Source organism: Camelus dromedarius, chromosome 10 (assembly GCF_036321535.1).
Source record: "Camelus dromedarius isolate mCamDro1 chromosome 10, mCamDro1.pat, whole genome shotgun sequence".
NCBI classification, from domain to species: domain Eukaryota; kingdom Metazoa; phylum Chordata; class Mammalia; order Artiodactyla; family Camelidae; genus Camelus; species Camelus dromedarius.
In genome coordinates this window covers 58208873-58236572 of record NC_087445.1, presented here as the reverse complement: position 1 = coordinate 58236572, position 27700 = coordinate 58208873, and the positions used below count along the sequence as shown (strand labels likewise).

General features: G+C 39.9%; 1 protein-coding gene and 1 non-coding gene across 2 annotated transcripts in view; both read left to right on the top strand.

Moving 5' to 3' along the window:
• The window catches only part of SVEP1 (sushi, von Willebrand factor type A, EGF and pentraxin domain containing 1), a 162297-nt gene extending 143704 nt beyond the window's left edge, over nucleotides 1–18593 (top strand). The window contains exons 43-48 of the mRNA XM_010978720.3: nucleotides 877–1053; nucleotides 4208–4378; nucleotides 6061–6156; nucleotides 7927–8022; nucleotides 10557–10650; nucleotides 15203–18593. Of these exons, the coding sequence (XP_010977022.3) occupies nucleotides 877–1053; nucleotides 4208–4378; nucleotides 6061–6156; nucleotides 7927–8022; nucleotides 10557–10650; nucleotides 15203–15224 (656 nt within the window). The 3' untranslated portion in view covers nucleotides 15225–18593. The remainder of the gene's footprint in view (nucleotides 1–876; nucleotides 1054–4207; nucleotides 4379–6060; nucleotides 6157–7926; nucleotides 8023–10556; nucleotides 10651–15202) is intronic.
• On the top strand, nucleotides 10888–10991 carry LOC116152820 (U6 spliceosomal RNA). Its single transcript, XR_004136525.1, has one exon. It is a non-coding gene; the product is annotated as a U6 spliceosomal RNA (small nuclear RNA).
• Nucleotides 18594–27700: the final 9107 nt, after the last annotated feature.

Here is a 27700-nt window from a genome sequence, read left to right as displayed (position 1 = left end):
GAATTTGATTGGGGATGTGAAACGGGTGGAGAAAAATATATTCAATGTGCAATATTAATATAATAAGGTATATATAAATGTAGTGAATGAAGATAATTAGTTATATCCATTGGGATGAAAACAGTGTTCCCAGGCAAGGTATAAATTGAGAGAATTCTGGTTATCGTTTAAAATATTACAGTGCCTTTAAAATTCTGCTAACTCCCATCTCCCTCACCAAGACGCCTTTTGTGCCCAGTGAAAATCAGAAAAACCGAAATCGTTTGAAATCAGGGTTAATATGTGCAACCCACTCTTGCACTAAAAGCATCATTTCCTGTTTTTCCTTCAGACCCACAGAAATGAATTCATCTTTATCCATGAGCCCGGCAAATGCTACCATTTAAGTTCTCATACCCTGTTTATCGTACTGTGGGTCTGGAGTTAATATTGTTCTCACTCAGAAATGCCTGCTGATTGTCTGTCCTTCTGAAGGATGTTCAGTAAAAGGAAGTACAGAGACAGTGAGAAGTGTTTATTCCATGTCCTTAATATTCTTCAAATACTGAGGGAATGTTTGATACACCCCTTGATTTCTAGCAGTGAAGGGCCATGATTTCAGACGAGTATTTAATTTGCCATCTTAGAATATTAGGACCATGCGTGAGTGGTTGAATAACGTGGCATTTTCAGACCTTCACCTGATTTTATCCTGATGAATAATTTCATATGGATGGCAAGCAAGTCTGCAGTCTAATGTTTGAAGTTCTGTATTTTTAAGCCTCACATGGTCATCACTGAGAGCCCAGTTCCCACAGGGCTCGTGCTCTGCCTTCAAAGAGGTCAATTAAGAAGAGAGGGAAGCGATCAGTAAGCATGTTGTTTCCTTTGTAACAGCAAACCCGTGCCCGGTGCCGTTTGTGATCCCGGAGAACGCTCTGCTTTCTGAAAAGGAGTTTTATGTTGATCAGAACGTGTCTATCAAGTGTAGAGAAGGCTACCTGCTCCAGGGCCAGAACACCATCACCTGCAACCCTGACGAGACATGGACACAGACAAGTGCCAGATGTGAAAGTAAGTCGACACGTGGACTCCCGTTAATTTCATCGGTGCAGAATGTTTTCTCGTCTTTGTGAGATTGTTTTCAATCAGGTAACTTCAGTGTGGATATTTAGATCCCTATCTTACCATGGTCATCAACTTCTGTGTTGCTACTTTAAAAATTTTGTTTTAAAAAAAGGTCTTTGTGTTTCAAGCATAAAGAGAGAAAAGAAAAAAAAAAAAACAGCTTTCTAGAACTAGGCTAAAACCTACCTGACTAGAATTCACTGAACACATTTTTCAAAACGTGCTCTTCTGAGAATGAGCGAGATGTTAAATCTAAAATACGTATTTTTCTCCACACCGTCAGAGCCTGTAAATCATCCTTTAATAGGTGTGGATACAAAAACCATTCACAGTCTGTCTCCAACTTGAGCCTGTCGGAACTGCCTAAAGGGCTTGTTAAAAACAGATTGCTGGGCCCACCTGACTCCGTAGATCTGGGGTGGGGCCTGAGAATTTGCATTTCTAACAAGTTCCCAGGTGTGGCTGATGACAGCGCTGCTGGTCCTCGGACCACAACTGGAGAACCTCTGGGCTTGCTTCGTGTTGATACTTAACACACAGTCTGGCAGCGTCTCTCGCTGCCTTGTGATAACTCTCAACATCTCTTAACAGACTTAAAGCCTCTCTCCTGCCCAATATCCTGCCCTCCCTTGTAGTCCAGGCTACTCCCTCCACAGCAATCAACTAACAAATATTCATTGAGTCTAACCAGAGGCAGATATACTGGGCTGCCTCGTGTAACTATATATTATGCCTACAGTGGCCTTTGTCTTCTGAACACTTGGGCTCCAAATAGTAAGATTAAAAAATGTGCGTATGAACGCCATGGGGATTCTGAAATCAGAGATCTGAGTTTGAATTCTATCCTTATGCGAGTGCTCTAACTCCTCTGAACCTCAGAATCCTCCTGTGTTAATTATCACCAATAATACTTGCCTTATAAATTCGTTTTGAAGAATAAATGAACTGGTACATATCTGCAAAGTCTCCTGATGGGAAGAGTTGTAAATAATCCACGTCCCTGAATTTTCAACTCGCAGCTGACTGCAGTGTTAGAATTTTGATTTGACTCCAGGAAAGTGTGTACCATACTTTTAGCTGGGATTTGCATCCCAAATCCTTAGGAAATCTACCCCGAGTGAAGTGGGAAGAACTAAGTGTGTATAAACCTTGACTGTCTAATCTCATTTAAAAAGCCACCAGCCTGAGCTAAAGCAGGCCAAGTGGCCTGATTCTGCCCACACATCCTCACACTGGTCTTGGCTCCCGGAGACTCACCCCCGGAAAGACATGCACCTATTACAAAGGTCCCTTCAGTGCATGCTTAATTATTCCTCAATATTCTTGAGAAGATCAGGGGTTGCCTAGGAGAGAAGGGGACAGTTTCACGGTTGTTTGTTGTCCTCAATCCCTCTTTTGCATTTTCTGTTAGACAGGAAGCCTTGGGCATAGGACAAATCTCCTTCCCCAAGGATCTGAGCAGCCCCACCTTAATCATTTTTTTTTCACTTTGTCCTGATATTCATAGCTGAAAATCAGTGATTCAAATTTAGCAGGCATGAGAATCCCACCTAGGGGGAGTATGTAAGATGCAGGTTTATCAGCTGGAAATCCCAGAAGTTTGTGTTGTTAATAGGAACCCAAGCTGGTTCCCATCTAGGTGGCCTGAAATCCATGCTTTGATAACCACTTCTCTAAACAAGCATCAGCTCACTGTGATCTTTTTACACGCTCTTCCCCGAGCCAGGAAGCAATAGTCCTCCAGTCCACTCAAGGCCAATAGCCTGCTCCAAAGGCCACTTTCTCTGTAATGCATACCGTGACAATCCTAATTAGACAGGCATCATTAGGTACATTCACCTCAATTTTTCTCTAGTGCAGTATCTCTAAAACAGCTCTTTTTAAGTTGTATTACAGTATTTCTTTGTCTATCTCCACCCATTGGTCTGAGCATAGATACAGCATTTTCTTCATTTCTTTCTTTACAGTTTCTGCAACAGAGTAGGCATTAATATATATCTGATACGGGGGGAAGGTATAGCTCAGTGGTAGAGTGCATGCTTAGCATGCAAGAGGTCCTGGGTTCAATCCCCAGTACCTCCATTAAAATAAATACATGAAAACCTAATTGCCTCCCCCTCAAAAAACCAAATATATATATTTGGTATTGGACTGACTGAATTAATTTTTTGAACTACCTTAGAAGCAAAAGAAGATTTAGAAGAATCAGATAAATGGACCGTCCCTTCTGGAAAGTTCTTAATAGCATAGTGACCACAAAGTGACCTTTTAGAAGCCAGCTCTCGAAGACTCATCCTAAAGTTAGCCTTATCCGACCTGGATGCTGATGAGAGTCCTGACTCTGGTCCAGTCCCTGTCCTGTGAGCCACCACAGGGCAACTCGAGTCATCTGGTTTATTCCTGTAAAATTCTCAAAGCAATATTAGTTATAAAAAAATTTTTATTTAAATATTCAATATATGTAGTTTTAAAAGAAAGAATTATCATTCAGTCTATTCATTCCTAAGGTGAAAGCCACTGCTTTTCCATCTTGGAAAGAGGGAAACTAGCATGAAACCTTGAGTTTCATAAACTTCATCAAGCTGTGGATATTGATGTCTCTTTAGGCTACAGTGTTCATTCATTTACTTATTTTTCAAATGTGTATTGCGAGCCTGCTGGATGCCAGGCACAGTTCGAGGCGCTAACAGAACAGCCTTGATGGAGTGGGCAGCACCGCAGTGAATGGTAAAGATAGACTCTCAGTACTCCCCATGCTGTTCTCATCTCATTTGAAAAGCATCCGCTTGGAAGTTCTCCTGCAGCCACCTCTTTGGCGAGGTGTAAGAAGGCAGGAATTCTTGCCTTGAGTACAGAATAGCTCAGCTTCAACATATGAATCAGAAGACAAAACCTTTGATCCCATATATCTTAATTTTTGTGGACAGCAGCAGGTGATGCCTTTAGCGTCTGCTGTCTCTTAGATATTGTATAGGTGAAAAGGTTACCTTTGTGTATTTTATCTTAGCTCTTTAAATTAATTCGGCCTTAGAGATGAGACCGTGTTCTCGCCTATCCACTGCTTGGGTTAGTAGCACAAGCTTTTTTTTTTCCCCTATAGAAATCTCATGTGGTCCACCAACTCACGTAGAAAATGCGATTGCCCGAGGCGTGCATTATCAGTACGGGGACATGATCACCTACTCGTGTTACAGTGGGTACATGCTGGAGGGTTCTCTAAGGAGTGTTTGCCTAGAGAATGGAACCTGGACATCACCTCCTATTTGCAGAGGTAGGTAAATATTTGAATGCTTAGTTCTTAGTGAAGCTGTAGGAAAATGTACATGGAAGCCTGGTGTGGCCAACCACTGTTTTATTTTGCCTTGGTTTTCAATTGTCTCTTAACATCTGTGTCATTCTCCTTAACTTTGTGGGTCTGAGTTTTCAAAGCTGGCATACAGAACTCTGGCCCGGCACACGGCCCCTGTCTGAGTCAATCATGGCTCCTTCCACAAGTCTTTGCTCCAAATCTTGGGAGTGTCTCCAGCTACTAGGGGGAGCTGTGTCGTGTCTGGAACATGGGGGCACCTCCTGGAGATTCAGGTGTTTCAACACAGATTCCAATTCTACCCACCCATCCTGGGCAGACCCCTGAGCCCCACAGGGGACGGGACAGCCCATCCCACAGGTGAAGTAGGAGATAAGAGGTACAGGGTGGCCCCAGGGGAGCAGAGCCCATCCCTTGGTCTCCCTGGCCGTGTTGGGGCTGGTGAGGTGTGCTCCACGTTTGCATGACCTCTGCTGTCTCCTTACTGGCTGGATTGAATTAGCAAACCCAAGGATGAATTTTGTGAGTACGTTCAATAGTATCTTCTTGAGGGGAGAAAGTTTCTGTGTTTAAAATTCTGTGGGAGGAGGGTATAGCTCGGTGGTAGAGTGCTTGCCTAGCATGCACAAGGTCCTGGGTTCAATCCCCAGTACTGCCATTGAAATAAATAAACAAACAAATAAACAAACCTAATTAACCCCCCAAATTTTTTTAAATAAAATTATGCAAAGTCGAAAGAGGTAGATAATGAAGCACCCTAATACGCTCTTCTGAAACTTACATTTTTCTAATAAGTTAGGATTTTTCTTCTACCAGTCATAATAATTGGTCCATTCATTCTACAAATATTTACTGAAAGTGAGGAAATAGGCTAGTGAGCAAGACAGACATAATCAAGGAACTAAAAGAATAATCAAGCTGTTGGATGGGCTGTCCCCATGGCCACGAACGAGGACATAGGTCAGATTTGGATTTAGACTGAGAAGGCCGAAGTCTTTAATGACTTTGGGGGCTGGGAGAATTGAGTAAATCAACGAATGAATGGCATGAGCCTCAGAAGAGGTAAGGGTTTATTGCAAGCGGAAGGAGATGCATTGTCTGGAAGCAGCTACAAGAAATGAAGCCACCAACACGTGGGTTGTAAGAGACTGTACAACCTCCTCTTGGGAGGGTTGCTGAGAAGGCGGCATCCTCACGGAATAGCCCAGGTTTCACTAAAAACCAGAAGTCGAGTGTGGTGTGTCTGTTTACTCTCTTGTCCCTTTCTTCATTTGTTTAAGATACTACGGCACAGTGGTGGCACCAAAGAGCTACTGACCATCAAAGGCCTCCTTTGGCAGGGGCATTTCCCCTGGTTGCAGATCAAAAGAGACTATCGTTTATTTAAACCACCTTGTTCCCTCCTGCTGTGAATCCCCGTGTTACTAAAACCTTGCTAGTTGCGGTCTCAGACCTACCCAGGCGTGTTTATGTCTCCCCTGAGCTCCTCGCATCACCCCCCAACCAGATCTTGACATTGGGTTTTGTTTGTCTTCCTTAAAACTCAATTCAGGGAAATACTGTGAAATGTACATGAGCTGTCCTGTTTTCTGACAGCCATCCTTCCATGATTCTTAGACGTATGACGCATCCTGCTTGTTTTCCAGCTGTCTGTCGATTCCCATGTCAGAATGGAGGTATCTGCCAACGCCCAAATGCTTGTTCCTGTCCAGACGGCTGGATGGGGCGCCTCTGTGAAGAACGTGAGTCGCTGTGTCCTCAGATCTTCCTCTGAGTCCCAATCATGTGCCTGGAAGCTGCCAACTCAGGGGAGTTCCTAGGAACTGGTTTTACTAGGGGTAGAAATTCATTTGCTTAACTCCTGTAGCAGACCAGACAGAGCGCCTAGGGCTGGTCTAAATATGTCAGTTAATTGCAGCAGATCTAGAATTTTAGTGACGCTGAAAATATAGTTATCAAGATCCATTCAAAGCCATCTCCACCTGCCACCTGGCATGAATTTCCAAGTACTTTCTCGGGAAGCAGCATGTAATAGAACGTCTCCCAGCCTTGGTCTTCCCTTACATCAAGTCCATTTATGTCCTACGCCGCTCACTGCTGCAGTTGGTATAAAATCACGGCTTTGCACAACACTGTACTTTGCAGGAAAAACTTGGAGTGCACCATTCACCCTTTTTCATTGAGGATAGCTCTTCCCAATTAAGAAAAGAAGGAAAGTGGGTGCTCCTGTATCTACACAGTGCTTGACAAATTACTGTAGAATTTTGATTCTCATAAAAATACATTTAAATTTGAACTTTGATAAGAATGTAAATGAGTGGTTTTAATTTTTTTAATGTCTAAACTACACTTTGTTTCAGTATCTTAAAATATATATATCTCTGAGGATAAAATGATTTCATGTTTCATTGGGAGTATGTAAATCACGTGAAGAGTCATTGACGTCATGGCCATTGGTCTCTATCAGTTTTTTCCAAGGCCAGACATTTTTTAAGAGATTCTAAAAGTTTTTTAAGTATAACCGCTTTGCAAATCTAGAAGGGAAAATATATGATGGAAATAAATTTAGGCTGCTAAACAGCTCACCAAAGCACGTGTTCTCTCAGTGGTTCAGAAAGAGAAGAACCACATTTTTCATTCCTCTTCTCCCCTTCCTTCCCACTTAAGGCTTCCACACTTGACCTGCTATCAGGGTCCAAAGACTCTGGAAACATTTACCCTGGGGTAACAACAGACCTAGCTTGCTTTGCCAAACATGTTCCTGTTCTGCATTAGACTGGGGCTTCCCAAGCTTGACTCTGCTTACAGACCATCTGGGAGATGCTAAATGCAGGTTCTGATTCAGTAGATCTGGGTTGGGACCTGAGAGTCTGCATTTCCGGCCAGCTCCTACCTCATGCCAACGCTTTTGGTTTAAAAACCATGCTTTGGTAGCAATCCAGTAGACCATCTCACTCCGTTTAAACAGACTATGCCTCTTGAAAGAGCTCAGTCGTTCCTACTGGGAGAAAAGATTGCCGTGGAGGGTGTAGAGGAGGCCTGGTTCAGTCACCGTCAGGCCTCAGCTCCAAGGAAGGATGAGTTGTCCCATCCTGGCTAACATGTTGCCAACACCAGCCCACAGAATAGCTCATCTGACTCCCATTCTCATATTTAATTCAAAATAAGACGAGAACCTTAAGGCAGCCACACCCTCGTAGAGCATTTTATGTAATGTGTAATGGACATTTGAAATGATAATAAATGGAGAACATTCTGCTCATTTTGTGAATAGAAAGCAAAGCACTTAATGTATCCTCTCCAAAAGAGTGCATTTGGCATTGGAGTCATTACCTTAGAGCTAAGGGTCCAGACTGACTTTCTCAACTGTGTTTTCCCAATGATACTGATTGATAAGCAGAACATGTGCGGCAAGTTTATGTAGTGGTCATCCAGGGTTTACTCCTGCAAAGTGTCTTTTGAACCCTTGAGCGTACGCATTTTGATCAGGTCCTTCTCCATCTCCTTTCTAGCAATCTGCATTCTTCCCTGTCTGAACGGTGGTCGCTGTGTGGCCCCTTATCAGTGTGACTGCCTGCCTGGCTGGACAGGGTCCCGCTGTCACACAGGTAGGCCTCCTCTCATGGCTTGTTTTCTTGGTGACTTGGCTCCATGAAGCCCTAGAGGACACTGATGAGTGCGACTCAGATTCAGAGATGGCAGTGAGACAGAAGGGAATCAGAGTTTCTCAAGAATTCCTCAGGATGGCTCCCTGAATGGCAGTCTCCGTGCTAAACCTACAGTTGCCTCAAAGGCACCTCTTGGGGTCGTGTGACAACAGAGAGCATCTGAGTGGACTCAGTTATCAGCCTTCTTTATGTCATCTGCTCTCTTTTGCACAATGTAGAGAAAACATGATGCAGAATTTCAGAAGAATATTTATTTTAAACTCTGTGAAGCTCAATAACTAAATGTGTAGAAAGTACACAGCTCTAAATAAATACAGTTTAACTTAAAGTGGAAAAACTTATCAAAGTACACAGCTCTAAATAAATACAGTTTAACTTAAAGTGGAAAAACTTATCAAAGAGACAGTTCGTTAACATGACGACAGTAGCAAACTGTTGTTGATTGACTGGTGACAAATATGTGTGGCCCCTTATCAGTGCCTATCTCAAAGACAGCATTTATCCTGCTATACTTTGATACCCATTTAATTGCTTGATTATGTATCTGTCCCTGCCCTCACTAGATTATATCCACTGAAGGCAGGATGTTTCTTTGTGATCTCTGTATCCTCAGTACCTAGCATAGCACCTGCATGGGATAGATTTTTCAGTAACTGTCTGATAAATCAGTAAACTTAAAAGAACATATTTTTACCTTTTTAATGTCCTGATTTTTAAGCAGGCAAAAAGCACGGCTTAAAATAGGGAGACTGGTTAGGGAGTTATCAAAGCAAGAGGTAATAAAGTCAGGAAAAAGGATGATCCAAACAGATGAATTTGAGAGAAGTTAGGGAGATGAATCAACACTCCTTGGCTATAGATTTATCATGAGAGTAAAGGTCTGAGAAGAGTCAAGACGCGTTTCCAGTTTGGGTTCCTGGTGGAAGGTGGTACCATTTGCTGAGATAGAGAAACCATGAGGAACAGGTGTGAAGGTACAGGTAAGGAGTTAAGTATGGATGTGCTGAGTTTGAGGGGCCTGGGGAACATATAAGGGAGAGGTCTGACGGGCAACGGGGTGATGGTTTAGGCTCCCAGATCAGATGTGGAAGTCAACCTTGGAAAACTTATTCACGGGGGTAAAAATAAGACTGGGCAGAAGACACATAGCAGGAGAAGGTAGCCCAGAATGGAACATTGGAGGCACGCATGTTATCAGGATGGAGGAGGATACAGGCTTTGAGACAGGGAAGTGAAAATAATGACAAATTTGCTAGCACAGTCAGGTACTGCTAAATCACACTCTTGAAAAGGAGTAGTTTTATATGTATATATATTGCAGAATTTATGGAGAATTAGTTGTGGATTATTTGGTTTTATTTTTGCTATTTTTAACCCTGCTTTGTTTCATAATTTCCTTTTCGTTATATTGCAAATATGCGCATTCTGTTGGCCTGCTTACGAAGAAAGCTCTCCAAGGGCCAAGACTGTATTTTGTTTCTTATTCTCTCTTTCCATGCTTGTCAAGTGCCTGGTTTGCTGGCATTTTCCACATATTTTATGAATGAATGATTTAAACAGTGACATTTGTTTAATATCTCACCAAAGTTGAGTTTTTCAGCTGGGGAAGGCTACATTTCCAAGCTCTAATGAGGCCAAAATGATGAGACTGAAATGTTTCTCTTTTCCAGCTTTCTCCCAACAGGCATTTTATTTTCTCTTTGATACGTTAAATTTGTTGGTGTTAGATCTTTATCAGTTTTTAGCATCTTTAGGGTTTTGGTTTTTTTCTTTTTAACTAATAGATTGATACCGGGGAAGACTTTGATTATGAGACTGTGGATTTGTGAGAAAGATATCTGTCTGGTAAATCTCTAGGTGTCCACTCAGGATTTCATCTGTAGCTAAATTTTTAGGCTAATTCAGAACCCAAACAGACTTCAGGTTCTGTAATTCCAGTTAAAGTTGGTTAAAAAGCCATGAAGTTTGTCTCCTAGGAAACACAAAGGGCTTTTGAGCCATCGGTTATTTTAGACCATCAACGTTCCTGGTTTATCGCCATAAGCTCTGATGTCTGATGGAACGACTCAGTCGATCACAGAGTGCAGTGCTAGCTCCCTCAAGAGATTTACAATTTAATTGCACATATGAATAATTTGCGGCTCAAAACAGTGTGTCAAATTGGTTGCATAAAGAAAAAGATTAAAGAAGAGAAAAATCACTGGACTTGGAGTTATCAGCAAAGGTTTCAGTATGTAGGGAGATCTTGACCTGGGACTTAAATATGGAAATTGACTAGCTGGGAAGGGAAAAGGGAGGTCATCCCACATAATGACATGAGGTCGAGCAAAGTGGCAGAAATGCAAAAGGTAGTCCCTGGGGAATGGCGGTGGCTGGAGCAGAAAACAGAGTCAAACCTTATTCTCCATGTCTTCATGGACATCTTCAGAACTGCTAAGTATTAATTCAATAAATGCATGCATTTTTCATCCCAGCTGTTTGCCAGTCTCCCTGCTTAAATGGTGGAAAATGCGTCAGACCAAACCGATGCCACTGTCTCTCGGCTTGGACAGGACATGACTGTTCCAGGTAAGACAACCAAAACTCCTGTGTATCTAACATTAAGAGACTGAAATTCAAGTTACACTGTCTCAAGAGTCAGAAGGTATCTCTAGTTCAAATGTAAGCATTTTGTATCCAAAATCACCCATTTCGAGATACTCTCTAAATCTCAACTAAAGCCAACACAAGGAAACATGAGTTAAGGATTGGCAAATAAAACAATGATTTCTCAAAAAAAAACCAAAACAAAACACAAATCATCTTGTGCTCACTTTTGCAACACAGGTACTAAAATGGGAACAATGCAGAGAAGATTAGCATGGCCTTTGCACAAGGACATGTAAATTTGTGAAGCACGCCATATTTTCCCACAATAAAAAAAAAGAAACAAGGCTTAATTAAACAAATAAACCAACTGCCTTCTTGAACAGAAGCTGGCATCCTTTGGATGCAAGGATGCAGAATAAACTCAGTACATTTTATCGATGTTCATTTGCATTCCTGATAACAATAAAAAATAGTATTGAAATTGATGATAAGAATTTTTTTAACATTTTTTTATTGAGTTATAGTCATTTTACAAGGACTGTTTACTTTTAAAGTCAAAATTTTTGTTTCATATATTTTACTGTATATATATATTCAGGATTTAATTGACTGCAAGAAAATTTATGTAAAAATACATTCTAGCAATTCCCATTTCTAACCAGGTAAACATCATAGTTGGGAGAAGATTATCACAAAAATGAATCAAGGGAAAATAGCTTTAAAATAATTTAAACTTTTCTATTGAGGTATAATTGCATACAACATTACAGTAGTTTCAGGTGTACAATGAAACGACTCAAGATTTGTGTATCTGTTGCGCAATGATCACCACAGTGTCTAGGTAACATTGTGACCGTACATAGTTACAAAGATTTTTTCCTTGTGACGAGAACTTTGGAGATTTACTCTCTTAGCAACTTTCAAATGTCCAATGCAATGTTTTATTCATTATAATTGCCATTACTGTACATGACATCCCCATGACTTAATTTATTTTATAACTGGAAGTTTGTATCTTTTGACTCCTTTCACCCATTTCCCTCACCCCCTACCCCCACCTCTGGCAACTGCTAGTCTGTTTTCTGTATCTGTATGTTTGGCTTTGGTTTTGGTTTTTAGATTCCACATACATGTGAGATCATATGGTATTTGATTCATTTAACTTAACATAATGCTGTCAAGGTCCGTCCATGTTGTCTCAAATGGCAAGATTTCCATTCCTTTTTATGGCTGAATAATATTCCATTGTGTGTATTTCACATTTTCTTTATGCATTCAATTATCAGTGGACACGTAGGTTGTTTCCATGTTTTGGCTATTGTAAATAATGCTGAAATGAACATGGAGGTGCAGATATCTTTTTGAGTTTGTGTTTTTGTTTTCTTCTGATGGATACCCAGAAGCGTACCTTAGAACATATGGTAGTTTTATTTTAAATTTTTTAGGAACCTCCATTCTGTTTTCCACAGTGACTGCACCAATTTACATTCCCACCAGTGTTCCCTTTTCTCAACATCCTCAACAGCACTTGTTATTTGTTGTCTTTTTGATAACAGCCATTCTAACATGTATGAGATGACATCTCAGTGTGGTTTTAATTTGCATTTCCTGATGATTAGTGATGTTAATCATCTTTTTATGTACCTACCTGTTGGCCTTCTGTTAAGTCTTCTGTGGAAAAATGTCTATTTGGACCCTGTGCCCATTCCTTTTGGAATATTTTGGATATTAGCCCCTTATCAGATATATGGTTTGCAAATATTTTCTGCCACTCAGTGGATTGTCTTTATTTTGTTGATGCTTCCCTTTGCTGTGCAGAAGCTTTTTAGTTTGATGTAGTCCCACTTGTTTATTTTTGCTTTTGGTGTCAAATCCCCCCAAAAAAATCATCTTCAAGGTTGAGGTCAAGAAGCCTACCACCTACATTTTCTTCTAGGAGTTTTATGGTTTCAAGTCTTACGTTCAAGTCTTTAATTCATTTTAAGTTAATTTTTGTGTATGTGTAATTTGTGTAATATAGCAGTCTAGTTTCATTCTTTTGCATGTGGCTGTCCAGTCTTCCCAACACCATTTATCAAAGAGACTATCCTTCCCCATTGTATATTCTTGGCTCCCTTGTCATAAATTAATTGATCATATATGTGTGGATTTATTTCTCGGTTCTCTATTCTGTTTCATTGAACTATGTGTCTCTTATTAAGCCAATACTGTACCATTTTGATTACATATTTCATCAGACTATTGATAAAATATTTTCAATATTAAAACATTGTTCTCACAAATATTGCAGTGTTGGAACATTACCAGCTCTATTTTGGAGTATGGAGAATTATATTACATCACTTAGATTTGTATTATGTACATTTACTTCCATCTTATAGGAATCATTAAAAACAAAGGGATACTTTCATACTCATTTTTATAAGTGGGAAATTTAGTTAACTGAGAAGAGCTTTCATTTTCCCGTGGCCTTTTATTTCATTTTGATTGGAATATGAAAGTCAACTTGCAAAGACAAAAACCTATTTAAATACAAACTGAATTAACAACAACAACAACAAAAAACTGTCTCATGACACTGAATTTCTTCATATCATCTCAAGTATATGCCATCTCTGCAGAGGGGGAAGAAACTGAACCTCAAAAAACAAATTTGAATTGTACAAGTATGTTTAGAAGCTCCCAAGATAAAGATGCTAGTTTTACCTGAGAGCAGAGTTGAAAGAACTTAAGAAAATGAGAGTAAGGTGGGAAAGGATTTCTGGGGAAAAACAGAGAACAAAGAAAAGGAGAAAAAATAAGGAATGAGAATGACAGTGACTCAAAAAGGAGCAGGAAATATTTGCAACATTCTTATTATCGTAGACCTTGTGTTTCAACTTCTTCATCTTACAGGTGAGAAAAGGAGATTCAGAGTTTGTGTGGTTCCCTAATATCAAAATAGAGTTGACCTTTAAACAGGATAGATTTGAACTGTGTGGGTCTTCCAGACTTGTTTCAATAAATACATACTACAGTCCAACACAATCTGCAGTTGGTTGAATCCGTGGATGCGGAACCACAGACACAGAGAGCTGACTATAAAGTTACACACCGATTTTTGACTGCGTGGAAGGTTGGCGCCTCTAACCCCCACATTGCTCATGGTCAACTGTCCTCCCATAGGAGCTCCTTCTTGACTAGGGGAAAGGTAGTTATTCGCTTATGTGAAAATATTCTCCATGAATAAAAAGAACAAAATCTATATATTAATGCAAAAGAGTGATAAAGGAATCCAAAAAAAATGATGGCAAATTAACCTGAGAGGCATTTCCCACATTCATGGAAAGGTCAACTTCAACCCAGAGAACTCCGCCCCCTTCTACTGTGATGGATTTTTCTAGGAGACCTGTGTTAGGTAGGACTCGCTTACTGCAGCTCCACCTGGCTTAAGCAAAGGGGAAGGGGTTTGTTATCACCGTAATGGGGCCTTGTATGGAACTCAAAGACATGGGTTGGCTGAGCTTCAGGAGGACCAGACTGAGGACTTGAAAGCCGCCTGAAGCCTCTCCACCTCCCGTCTCACCTCCTCTCTCCAGCATCTCCTCGGTCCTCGCTTTTGCTGCAGAGTGGTTTCCTCTGCTGTTCAGTGCACATAAAAGGACAGAGCTCCATTTAAAAATCCAGGAGAAAAGCTCACTAGTCCAGATTGATTCAAGACCCCACAGCAGATCAGTCAACTGTGGTCCTAGGTTCTAACACGAAAGGTCATTCATTTTGCTAAAACTTTTGCCTGACCTCTGGGTAAAGGGCAGAGGAGGCTGGCAGTTCCCAGAAGAAAGAAAGGTGGAGTGCAATTCCCTGAAATGGGAAGGGGAGAAAACTTCCCTTTTGAAATCAAAACAGTAAATGTTTACAAATAATTTTCAATTTCCTTCTCTCCCATGAGCTTGAGTGCCTTAAAGATTGTCTCCCTCAGACTTAGTACCAGCACAGAAAAATTGGTGCTCAATCGATGCTTGTTGACAGGGCAATTTCCGGGCATCCGTGACAGCTGGTGGAGAAACACTCCATGGCATTCATTAAGTCCCTCCACCTGCAGCTTTCCCCACTGACGAATAAGACTGAGCTGGGACCATTCCCAGAAAGTTCAGCCTTAAGAAAAGAGATTGTGTTTTCTCTGATCTCTGTGTGCAGAACGTTGGTCCTAAACAAATGCCATCAATAAAAACCATAGATGGTTAGTCCTGTCAGAGACCTTCAAGTTCACGACGTCCAAACCCCTCGTTTTGCAGGTGAGCGGATTATGAGAAGGAAACTAGGGACCGAGTCAGGACTAAAACTCAGGTATCCTGATTCTCAGATCTCTCCGCACCTTCACATTTCTTCACGCCCCTCGTTCTCTCAAGGAGTAACCCTCATCCATACAAACAACGTCTCAAATGATGCCCAGATGTCTGAGACGTCCAATCCCGTTTTAAGCAGCTACTGAACAGCCGTTGCCCCTTCAGTTCAGTCTCTTCGGTTGAATCTCTTTATTTTTTTGTTCCAGGAAAAGGAGGACTGGGTTTTAGCCACCGCACAACCAGCCAGCTCTCCTAAAAGCAGGATCATCTCTTCCCGGTCGTCCTGGACATCCTGGAACTTACGCAAAGAAATTCCAACACGGTGCTGGGTCTTGTTCTGTTTTCGTCAACTTGTTCGCTTTGGGTTTCCCTTTTGATCTTGTGTTATCTTTTGTTATTTCTTGTGACAGCCTTTCTGACATGTTTCCATTTTTAAATATGCCTGTATTTTCTATACAAAAATATATTCAATAGATGCTGCTCCACTCTCACAAATGTACATACTCTGCTGTCTATTGAAAAAGTTCCTGGTACACATTTTTATTCAGTTACTTAAAATGATTTTTCAATTAAAATATATTTTGCTACTAAATAAAAAAAAATTTTTTTTTTGTTTATTGGATAGTGCCATTTTGTGAGGTGGCCAGGGAATAACAAAGAGGTTTGATGATCTATTTTTGCTTTTTTTTTTTTTTTTGGCATAGTTGACAGGATTCATGATGATCTTTAACCTTTGTTACTGGCACCACAATACAGGACCATATGTAGCGTACAAAGAAATTACAGTAGAGGAGACCCCATCCTTCGAGCTCCATCTTCTTTACAGTATGTGTCACAATAAAGATTCCCTTTTGTTTAATCAGAAAGTAACTATTGCACATACTACCCTCCATACAAAATGCTGTCTGTCCTGGTGCTGAGGGCAGCCTGGCTAATTCCTTCCCCAGCATTTGGAAGGCTACAGGCATCGACTTAGTGGATCAGAGGGGAAGAGCATAGTGACCATGGTTCACCAAATAAAATGCTCCTCTTCCTTCTCACAGCTGGAATAAGAAATTCAAGAACTGGAAGATTAATAGAGAGCTTATTTCTGGGTCATAATCCCACTACTCACAGCTTTGGGATAAAGGAGATAGGAATAGGAAGACAGGGAAAGGGAAGGAGAAAGACAGATGGGAGAAGCTCCCAGACCTGTGCTCCTGGCTCCACCTGCAAGAAAAGAATTGAATTTGCACAAGGCAGAGCTGAGCTGCCCCTTGGTCCCACGGCTTCACCGTTAACTCCATCACTATCCTTCTCCCGGGATAAAGACTTCCCCAGACTTCTGAGGGAAGAAAGCCAAAATACTCGATTTTGTTTAAAATGGGAAAATCACAGTCAACAGTGGTAATGTAATTCCAATCATACTTGACATATTGGATTTTTGTTCTTGGAACATGACCAAATTATTTATCCTAATGTTCATTAAGGAGAAAAAAAGGAAAGTAAACTATTTTAAAGAAAAATAATGAAAAGGACTGTCTTTACTGAAAATCAAAACATAATAAAAAGCTGCACTAATTAAAATAGTGATGCTAGATCAAGAATTGCAAAAGCATCAGTGTGAAAGTCTACACCTATCAATTTAAATATTCTATTTAAAAACTCATAAAACATCAAGAAAACATCAACAGTGGAATTTTTGTTGTAAAAATACTAGAAAATGAGAAATATTGAGTGACTGATGTTAGACAATTGGTCAAAATTTTTTAAATCTTTTAGTTTATATTCTCACCACATAAAAAGAAACTCAAGGTGGATTAGGTTGGTGAACATTGATATTAAAACCATAAAAATGGGTTTTAGAATTAATTTTTCTCAAATATTTGAATGCTTAAAAGAACCTTCTAAACTTGGAAGTTACAGAAAAATCACAGTAGGAATGATAAACATTTAATACCATAAATAAATAGAAAGTTTGGGCTGTCATTCAGAAGTTCATAATCAGAATGGAAAGATGTATTTTTATGACAGACCAAGTAATAATGTTTTATTGAAATTTTTTTTGAAGTACAGTTAGTTTACAATGTTATATCAATTTTTGTTGCACAGCATAATGTTTCAGTCATACATATACATACAGATATTCCTTTTCATATTCTTTTTCATTATAGGTTACTACAGGATATTGAGTATAGCTCCCTGTGCTCTACAGTATAAACGTGTTGTTTATCTACTTTATATTTAGTAGTTAGTATCTGCACATCTTGAACTCATGATTTACCCCTTCCGACCCCCTTTTCCCATAAGTTTGTTTTCTAGGTCTGTGAGTCTGTTTCTGTTTTGTAAATAAGTTCATTTATGTCTTTTTTTTTTCCGATTCCACGTATAAATGATATCATATGATATGTTTCTTTCTCTTTCTGACTTACTTAGAATGACAATCTCCAGGTCCATCCATGTTGCTGCAAATGGCATTATTTTATTCTGTTTTATGGCCGAGTAGTATTCCATTGTATAAATATACCACATCTTTATCCAGTCATCTGTCATGAACATTTAGGTTGTTTCCATGTCTTGGCTATTATAAATAGTGCTGCTGTGAACATTGGGGTGCATGTATCTTTTCAAATTAGAGTTCCCTCCAGATATATTCCCAGGAATGGGGTTGCTGGATCATATAGTAAGTCTATTTTCAATTTTTTAAGGAATCACGATACTGTTTTCCATAATGGCTGCACCAAACTACATTCTCACCAGCAGTGTAGGAGGGTTCCCTTTTCTCCACAGCCTCCCCAACATTTACTGTTTATGGACTTTTTAATGATGGTCATTCTGACTGATGTGAGGTGGTACCTTATTGTAGTTTCGATTTGCATTTCTCTGATAATAAGCAATATTGAACATTTTTTCATGTGCCTATTGGCCATTTGTATGTCTTCATGTAATGTCTTTATTATATAAATTGGAAAAAATGTATGGAACTCGAGAACACAGACAACTCACCAAAGAAATGCTATATATTCATATGTGTGTGAGAAAACGTTCAACCTTACAAATTTGGTATCCAAATTCAAACAACAGTGAGAAACCATTTTGTTTATCAGACCAGCAGTGACTTATTTTCAATGTTAATAAACAATGCGGGCAAATATGGGATTAAAAGAAGAAATTTTATATATTGTCAGTGAGATGGTAAATTGGTACAATAATTCCAGAAAGCACTTCAACCATGTATCCTTACAAGTGTATTTATATGCTTTGAGCTAATACAGCACAAGTTTCAGGTGTTAACAAAGCTCATCGCAGCATTATTACAATTGTGGACATGGATGAAAGGCCCCAAAATAAGGAACTCTAACTTATGATAGATACCTTAAGCACATTTCTGAATCATGTGTCACACAGCCTTCAAAGATAATGCAATAACATGGAAAATGCATGTAGTGTAAGGTTAAGTAAGGGGGAAAGTAGATATAAAATTTCCCATACATATATGGTTAAAAACCTACAAAAAATAATGCATAATGAAGATAAGAAAGAGAAATGCCCAAGGTCAGAGAATTATAAGTATTGGGATCTGAATTAAAATTCAGATATGCTGGTCCCAAACATTTGTGCTTTTTTCAGTGTATTCAAACACTACTTCCTGACTTTGGAATATCCATCCATATGGCAAACATAAAATAGTTAACAACTATAAATAAAGACAGATTCAAGAATACATGCCAGTTAAGTGGAATATGATTTTCTTTTTTGCCACAAGAATGAAAAAATTGTCCAACCATAGTAAAGTTACTCCTACTCTGAATCATTGGAACATCAAGTACTCAAAGCCATGCGATCATTTCAAGAGATGCAGGAAAAGCTTTCAGAAAAATGTAATATCTATTCTTGATAAGATCTCTAAAACTCAGACGGAAAAGACACTTCTTTATGGTAGTAAAGCTTTTCCTTTTCAAACAAATACCCATCATGCTTAATGCTCTGATGTAGGAGGCAATAAAAGCTGGACAGCAAATTCACTGAAGCCAGTGGGTTAAGCTGTACTATTGCCAAATAAATCTTAAGTTTCTGTGGCTTCTCAAAAAAGACAAAGGATGTAGCAAAACCAAACATGGTCAAAAGGTGACAAAAACAAAGGCTGACCTTACCCTTGGGAGCCTTGAAAACATTATGTTAAGTGAAAGAAGACAGATGCAAAAAACCATATATTGTTAGATTCTATTTATATGAAATGCCCAGAACAGGCAAGTCTATAAGGACCGGGGATGAGGAGGGAGAGGATGAGGAGTAATGACTAATAGTACAGGACTGTTTGGGGGAGAAGCTGATGAAATATTCTGCAATTAGATAGTGGCAGTGGTTGCGCAACTTTGTGAATTGTATACTGAAAACCACTGAATTGTACACTTTAAAAAATAATTTTGAAATAACATTTGAAAGGACTCACAAAAGAAACAAATATCTTTGACTACAAAAATGTGGAAACTTCTCTCACAAGTCAAAAATTAACATAAACTACATTATAAAACCAGACAAAAAAAAAAAAGTACATGACAAAATAATATTCTAAAATATTAGAATTTAATAGAGAAACATGAGAAAAACGTTTTTCTTTGGGCAGTGATATGAACAATTCTCCTGAGAAGAAATACAGATAAAAACTGAGTAGCCTCACTAATTATAAAAAAATGATGTAAATTTTCACCTGCTGACTTGGCAAAGGTTATGGTGGTGATGCTGGTGGTGGTAGCACTTGTTGTAATGAAAATATGCAACTGGCTATTAGATAAAATCATTTTCTTGAACTTCTGTAGGGGACTGAAAAACCATATATGGTCAGATTCTATTTATATGAAATGCCCAGAATATAAACTATAAACTAGTGCAACCTTTCTTCAAAATGATTGGCAACATGTATCAAAAACTTTTAAAATATGCATGCCTGTATTTTACTTCAGTAATTCCTTGCCTAAGAAGCAATTCCTTTAAAAAAAAAAATCTGACTTGAGGCAGAGATCTATGCATCAGGATTATTATCACAGCATTTTTAATATTAAAAGTCAGCAACGACTTATATGATGAAAAATCCTGGAATCGGTTATGGAATTCATGGTGTATTTATAAGATTACGTAAGATGAAGCCATTAAATATTACATTTCCAAAGGGTTGTAATAACAAAAAATCATTATGGCATAATGTTCAGTGGAAAACAGCATATAAAATACGGTTATAGTGTGAATATAGCATATTCTCTATTGCCTAGAGTATGTGTATACAATATGCATAGAAAGAGACCTGCCAAACTTTGTTAATAATGATTTTCCCTAAGACATGGAACTTGGGGTGATTTTTATCTCTTATCCAAATTTTCCCTTTATTTCTGACTTATTTTCAATGAAACTATATTACTTTTACATTCATAAGTATACTGTCTCATTCATACAAAATAATCTTAAATTTACAGAATTAATTGAAGTAAAAGCCCACATTGAGTATATCATCTTTCTGTTTATTCTAATTCATCTAGTGTATGTATTGGCATGTATTGTCTAAGTTTAAAGATCATGCTTCCATATAGTTAAAAAAAATTTTTTTTTTTAATGGAGGTAGTGGGGATTGAACCCGGGACCTCATGCACACTAAGTATGTGCTCTACCACTGAGCTATACCCAGGTCTCAATGTGTGGTTTTATTTAAACACTCCTTCAGGAATCTTCAGAGAAGAGTTCAGATCAAGAGGCTTATTAGTTTAACATAAAAGTGGAAACTGTTACCAAGAGGAAATATCAATAAATTGTGAACTATTGTGAACTATTTGTATACACAGAAAATATTTGTTGAAGATCAAATTAAGAAACTTAATTACTGAAACTATCAGTGTACTTATACAGTGAATCCTTGTGCTTTATGCTCCACTGAACAGAAGAGACGGACACTTCAGTGTCTCAAATTTACCAGCCAAGTTACATCAGAATTACTTTCTTATGTTTCCTTAACAACCCACATAGCAGCAGCAATACTTTTTATTTGGAAAGGATTACACCTTAATTACTCATGATTCTCTCCTAGCTCTGACCTTAAGGCAGTGACAGCAACCTCAGACCTTCATTTTTCCCCACCGATTATCTTATAAACCAACCATTCAAGATCACCTGTGTCCAAAGTGTAGCGCTGGGTGGAACCTGAAAGAAATGCACTGTTTTGAATAAAAAGCTGCCCACATATTGTAAGTGCCACCTGTCCTTAGCTGGTACCCCAGCTACATGTCCCAGCTGCAGAAATCTGCCAACAAAACTACTTAAAATATATGATCCTTAGTGGAATAATTCTGGGCTGTTAAGTTTTGTGAACACAGGCAAGCTGTTTTAAAAAGACACGTAGAAGGAGGGGAGGGGAGGAGGAGGGTGGGGAGAAGGGGGAAAGGGCGGAGAGGAGGGGGAAGGAAGGGGAGGAGGGGGAAGGGATGGGATAGCTCAGTGATAGAGAGCGTGCTTAGCATGCACAAGATACAAGGTCCTGGGTTCAATCCCTAGTGCCTCCATTAAAATGAATACATAAATGAACCTTGTTACCTCTTTCCCTCCTGCACCAAAAACAAACAAAAAAAAGACACGTAGATCGAGGCTGTTTGGGAATGTGTAAGCATTACAGTACAGACGGCCCCTTCTCTTCGGAGGAAACACCCACTTCTCATAGAAACCATTTTCTAGTGCGTTCGCTCCACCCACATGGGTCCCGACCTGTCTAATTACATACCTGGTCCTTGCCCTTCTGAATCATTAAGATTCCTCCTTTCATTATGTCCGCTGGATCTTTTACTTTCCCAGTTGAATGTTTAAGCTCGTTTATGCTTCTGTAAGTTAAAATACCTGATCAGCAAGGGTAATAAAGACTAACTGGCAAACTAGAAAAACCTGTAAGAATGGATTAAGGCGAGAACCACAAAAAAGGAGCAGAAACCACCTGTGTGCATTTCTCGGTTCTACCATATTCTTCAAAAAGAATCGGGATCATTTATTGAGAATCTATGAAATGTGTAGTCACGGGGAAGATAATTCCCAGCTCCTTTTTGCACACCTTGTAGTTTGTTTTCTGCCTTGTAATTTCTAGTGCATAGAAAATTTAAATGCATTTAAAATGCATTTTCTCCTACAATGTCTCATAAAGTTGTGAGAATAGAAAGTTTTGTGGATGCCTCACATTTATAAATATCGGCATCCTTGTCGCTTCTCAGCCCCTCCTGAACCCATCTCGGCTAATTCTGCAAAGCTCCCTCTTTACACTTAAGAAAACTGAGGTAGAGAAGGAATGCCTACAAGATCTAGAAATTACTGCCCGATGCCTCAAGTCCAAGGCTAAGGTTCAGAGTAACCAGCCACGGCACGCTTTCTAGAAAATAAGCCTTAGGTCGTATACGGCTGGCATTTTCCACCCCCAGTCAGCTTTGTAACTATGCTATTTTATTATTACAGCCTATGTTTCCGAGGTTTGCAAAAGAAAATGTTCCTAATCACAAAGCAGCCTTGGTTTTTGTAAGAGTCCCACCAAATAACTCCAGGCTATGTTTAAAGGACAACCCGAAACCTTCCGTAAGTCATAATTGCAACACTGGGAAGACCTCATGATGAATGGCTTTCAGTTCTCTGAGTTTCCATGTGCTCATCTCCAGGTCTTTGCACAAGCCATTTCCTTTCCCTGCGTCCCTTTCCTCCAATCCCAGTGCTTGCCCAGCCCACCACCTAATCACCATTTGTTTTTGAGTCCTGCGATGCTGTTGACTTTGTTCCAGACTCCCCTGCCTCCACTCCGGGATCGACTTATAGAGGACACGGGGAGAGTGAGCTCTGCTCTTACTCATTCCAAGATTTCTTCCAGCCAGAAGTGCTAAGGAGTAGAACAGGGAAGCTGACATGGTGATTCCACCGTAGGATGAATATACCCTCGGTGTTGGTGGGTGTGGGTGTTAGAGAGACCTTTCAAGATTCAGGAGAAGTTAACAGATCAGATGTATCCAGGGGCTGTATAACACATACATAGACCACAAACCTTTTTATCCCTATCAGAATAGGTCAGGTTCTTGGTCTTAAGTCACTGCCCAGCTTTCCACACTTGAACTTTGAGTAGACCCCAAAGTATAAAATACGCAAACACTTTAATTGGGTAGACTCTTGGGTGCTAAGGTGTCTCCTACCAAAGGAAGGGTGGAACAGGCACCGAGCTCTGGTTGATTCCTCACTGCACAGGCTACCAAGAGGATCAAACTCTGAGAACCCCAACAAGGGGAGCAAGGGAGGCAGGAGGGCGCCCGCTCATTTGTATTCCTGGTCTCATATAAGGCATATTGTTGTATGAATATTTGGCTGGTCCTACAGTAAACTGAAGGCAAAGGAAATCTACCCAAGTCACAATCATTCCTGCTCACTAAGAAGCAGGACCAGCCTTTGTGTGTTCTCTCCTAATTTCACCTTCTGACATATAGCACACTTTAATTTACTAACTCAGCTCCTTTTACGCAGACTGCCAAACTCGATGCCTTTCCCCTCTTCTGTGGACCAGATTCCCCTTCTAATTTTCCGCCTGACCCGTAGTTGCCTCTTCATCACAGATCTGAGGTTAGCTCACAGCAGAGAGTTACCATCTGCCTGCCTCCCTCCATGTAGATAGAGGTTATATCTTATTTATCAATATATCCTTGGTGATATTTGCTGTAGAACATGTGCTCAGTAAATACCAAGGAAAGAATGAAATAGTTAAGACTGGTGGGGAAAAAAAAAGCTTTCCTACAAGATAACAAAAAAAAATGTTGAGAGCAGTCCTGGAGTGTAGTATCATAAAAGTATAATATTTTAGATAATGTGTGGATGTATCTGTCTAACCTCTTGGTACAGACCTCCACGGGAAAAAAATGGATACTTGGCATTATCTTGTCCTGTACTTAGTAGTCAATCATGTATTCATTTCCTCTTCAGTCTTTGTTCTTCATTCATTCCATCCAACAAATGTTTTACTGATTGCCGGCTACCGGTCATAGACCATTGTTCGAGCTGGAGAGACAGCAGGAATTAAAGTCAGTAAAGTCCCTGCTCTCAGGGACAGACAAACAAACAAACAAAAAATACACACACACACACACACACACACACGTAATTTTTCTTCAGAGGAAAACAACCCAATGACTCAATTCTGTTTTCATAATTTGCGTTTCCGGAGTCAGAGACAGAAGAAATCTAAAAGATGAAAATGTTGACAGTTAACTTGATGTTTGGATTGATTCAGAGAATGCTGAGAAGCGGTCCACACATAACTACCTATTGGTGTGCTGATGAGTTTTGGAAGACGTTTGATAGTGACAGATTACTTCGGTCAAAGAAAAAGAGTGAACAGCGTTCAGTGTACCTGCGCACAGGGACCATCCTTTTGTCCTTGGCATTTGAGAGTTTTCGCAGCCCACCCCCTCCGTGGCACTCACCTTGGCACGTGCTGTTTCATGTCCATCATTGCCAGGCATTTGCTTTTCAAGCCACTTTGCAGCTTTAAACTTATAAATAAAGTGATGCTCTATCTGTGATCTATAAAATCTGTTCGTTTTATTTTTATTTCCTAACAACTGAAATTGCTCATCAGAAACCTTTAGTGTCTTTTGCAAATATGCCAGAATAGAACTGAGAGGGACAATGGTCTACCTCTATTCTACACAGAAGGAAAAGTTCTTCCCTTAAAAGCATGTTTATTAAGCCGGACATGAGTCTTAATGTGTCCTAATAGGTTTTATTATTATTAAGACATAAACTGGGTATTGGATAACTATTTGGAATTATAAATTTCATTGGTTGGGATAATGGCATTTTCAGTATTTTTTTAAGGCTTGGTAGTTTAGGTAGTCACACCAAAGTACGTACTAATGAAATTACACGGATGCTTGGATTTGCTTTCAGATGCTCCAGAAGGAGAGTAAGTGGAGGGGGTGGAGAGGCAGGTAAAGCAAATACAGCAATAGCTAAGGCTAAGTTAGGGATATGTGGGCGCTCATTACACTCCCCTCTCTCCTTTTGTATGTGTTTGCCGTTTTCCACAATCAAAAAACAAAAAAAGTGTTTACATCACATTTGTTGGCTATGATCTGATGAATCTTGTGTTTGATATTCATGAAACTTGGAGTCAGTGCATTACTGTTTGCTCCCCAAACTGACAAATGCATGGTCTTTAGGAAACCCATGGTCTGAAATTATGGAACCATAGGATGTGTCCCTTCTTTAAAAAAAAAAAAAAAAAAAATGTAGCTGACTCATTCTCATGCCGTTTTCTTATTAATATGTAAGATGCATGAACTTGCTTCATCTTCTGGGCCACGTACCACTTCGTACACATGTCTATTAAAACACTTTTATCTTATATATCATGGCTAATTTATGTCTGAATCTCCTTCATGGCAAGATTTATTTCTTATTCATGGCTGCAGCTCTGGAATTCAACCACCCACGTTCAAATGCCGGCCCCTGCCCCTGCGAGCCGCATGCATTGGCCGGGGTGCCTCCCTTGCCTCATTTGCGTAATGGAAGCAACCCTAAGACTGACTCCAGCTGCTGTGGTGATGACTGAGTCTCACAAATAAGTCGGTACTCACATAATTTGCTGAGTCAGACAATTTTTCTCAAGCACGTACGTTTCCTTGTGAGTCCCATTACTACACTAACAGTCTATGGGACTATAATCCAGGCTCTTTTATCTCCTAATCTCATACTCTGTCCTAGACTAGAAGAAGCCTCGTAACAAGATTGAAAGCCGAGTCCTTCAAAGGAAAGTGCAGGCAGCGTTAACCCCAGTGCGACGTTGCTGACGCCCTAGACAGGTGAGTGAGACCTTCTGTGGACCTTATGGATTTGATGCCTCGATGGTCCCAACCCTCTTCCACTAAAGAAGGAACAATATGGTGATAAGGGCGCTATCAAGGACTTGGAAGTAGAGTTGAAGAGAACTTTTATCCTAGGTCTGTGGTGCTATGCTATCAGTTTGGCAAGACAATCAATCTGCCTATTACCACCCCGAGCCCCTGCCGCCACCACACCAGTGACCCTCCCCACTTTGTTCTGCCAGCTTGGTGTTCAGGATTCTGACTCAGGTATCATAATAAGGACTTGAGGATTGATAAACCTTTGGCCAGAGTTGCCTCGCCACATCCCCAGATGCTATAACTGTGTCTAGGTAGCAGTTAAAATTAGACTTAAACACAAACCACAATATTCAACAGAGTTAGGCTATTAAACATATGTCACTCATCTAAAATATGTATGTTTACCATCTCTGAAATGGGAATGCCTCTTACAATGGCGTTGTATGGTATTATTGGCAGTTTAATAGTATATCTTGCCATCATAGTATCTTATTTTTTTATTTTTTTTAATTGAAGTATTGTTGATTTATAAAGTTGCGTTAGTTTCTGGTGGACAGCATAGTGATTCTGTTGTACGTATATAGTTTCTTTTTCATTATAGGTTGTTACAAGCTAGTGAATGTAGTTCCACGTGCTGTATAGTAGAACCTTGTTTATCTCATCATAGTATCATAGATTCGGTAAGAAGTGATCAGATGAAATCCTTTCAGACCCTAGCTTTGTGTCAATATCACGATTGACGTATGGAAACTTGCAGGCTTAGGTGATTACTGGCCCAAGTCTCTAGAGATATTTGCTGGGTCTTTAAAAAGCCTTATTTAGTCTCTGAGTTCTCTAAACCCTGCTATTTCTAATAAAAAACAAACAACACGATAGATGGAAAACATGTGAGTTCTTTGAAACCCTGAACTTTGATTTGAGAAATTGTTTTTATATGAGTCATTGTGGGATGTCTCTCTAGGCCCTAGGCCGCCACACACACACCCTGCCCACTGCCAGTTCTTGGGTTTTTCTAATAGATGAGTGGAGACAGATAGGAAAACTTGAGAGTTGGCTAAATCCACCTTCTTTGATAGTCATTTCCTTTCACATACTTAAACAACCTTCTCCGCCCATTATCAGCCTTATCATCAAGTTCATGGGTAATTCACATAAACATGCCCTGGAGGGTTTGTCTGTTTGGCAGCGGGCTCTGGACTACACCCCTACGCCCTGCGCAGGGTGACTTGGTCTTCTGATCCTTTTCTGGGTGTGCTGACCTTCAAGTTCATATTCCTCTTTCCCAGAAAATATGCCTTTCCTTCCATTAGCTTTTGCATTAACAACTACAACTAGTCGGTCATTCTCAACAGCTTCACTCTCTGCAACGTTGTTGTTACCTGAAGGGATAAGGACCTTAGTGAAGTTCTTAAGGTCCTTAGAGAGCCCAAGGACTCTCATGTTCAGGTTTTCAAAACGGAGCTCAGGGGTGAGGGACTTACCCAGAGTGACATCCTCATTGGCAATAGAGTGACGAACAGAACCTTGGCCACTGCCTCTGGGGGGTGTGTACCTCACCCCTCCAGCTGCAGTCCAGATTCCCTCCAACTGCAGCCTTCAGAATAGCAGACAGACCGCAGAACTGGACAGCGAGGATCCTCTTCATAATCGTTCTGGATTATAATAAAAGGGTAGGAGAATGCACTGGACGTTACTATTATCACCAAGACTATGGTGGCGTTAGAGGTACAGCAGTGTAGCTGGAGAATGGAGCTCAAAGGTCCACTTGCAGATGACTTTAAGATCAAGAAAGAATCAGTTGTCCACATCAAAGAGGGGAGGGGATGT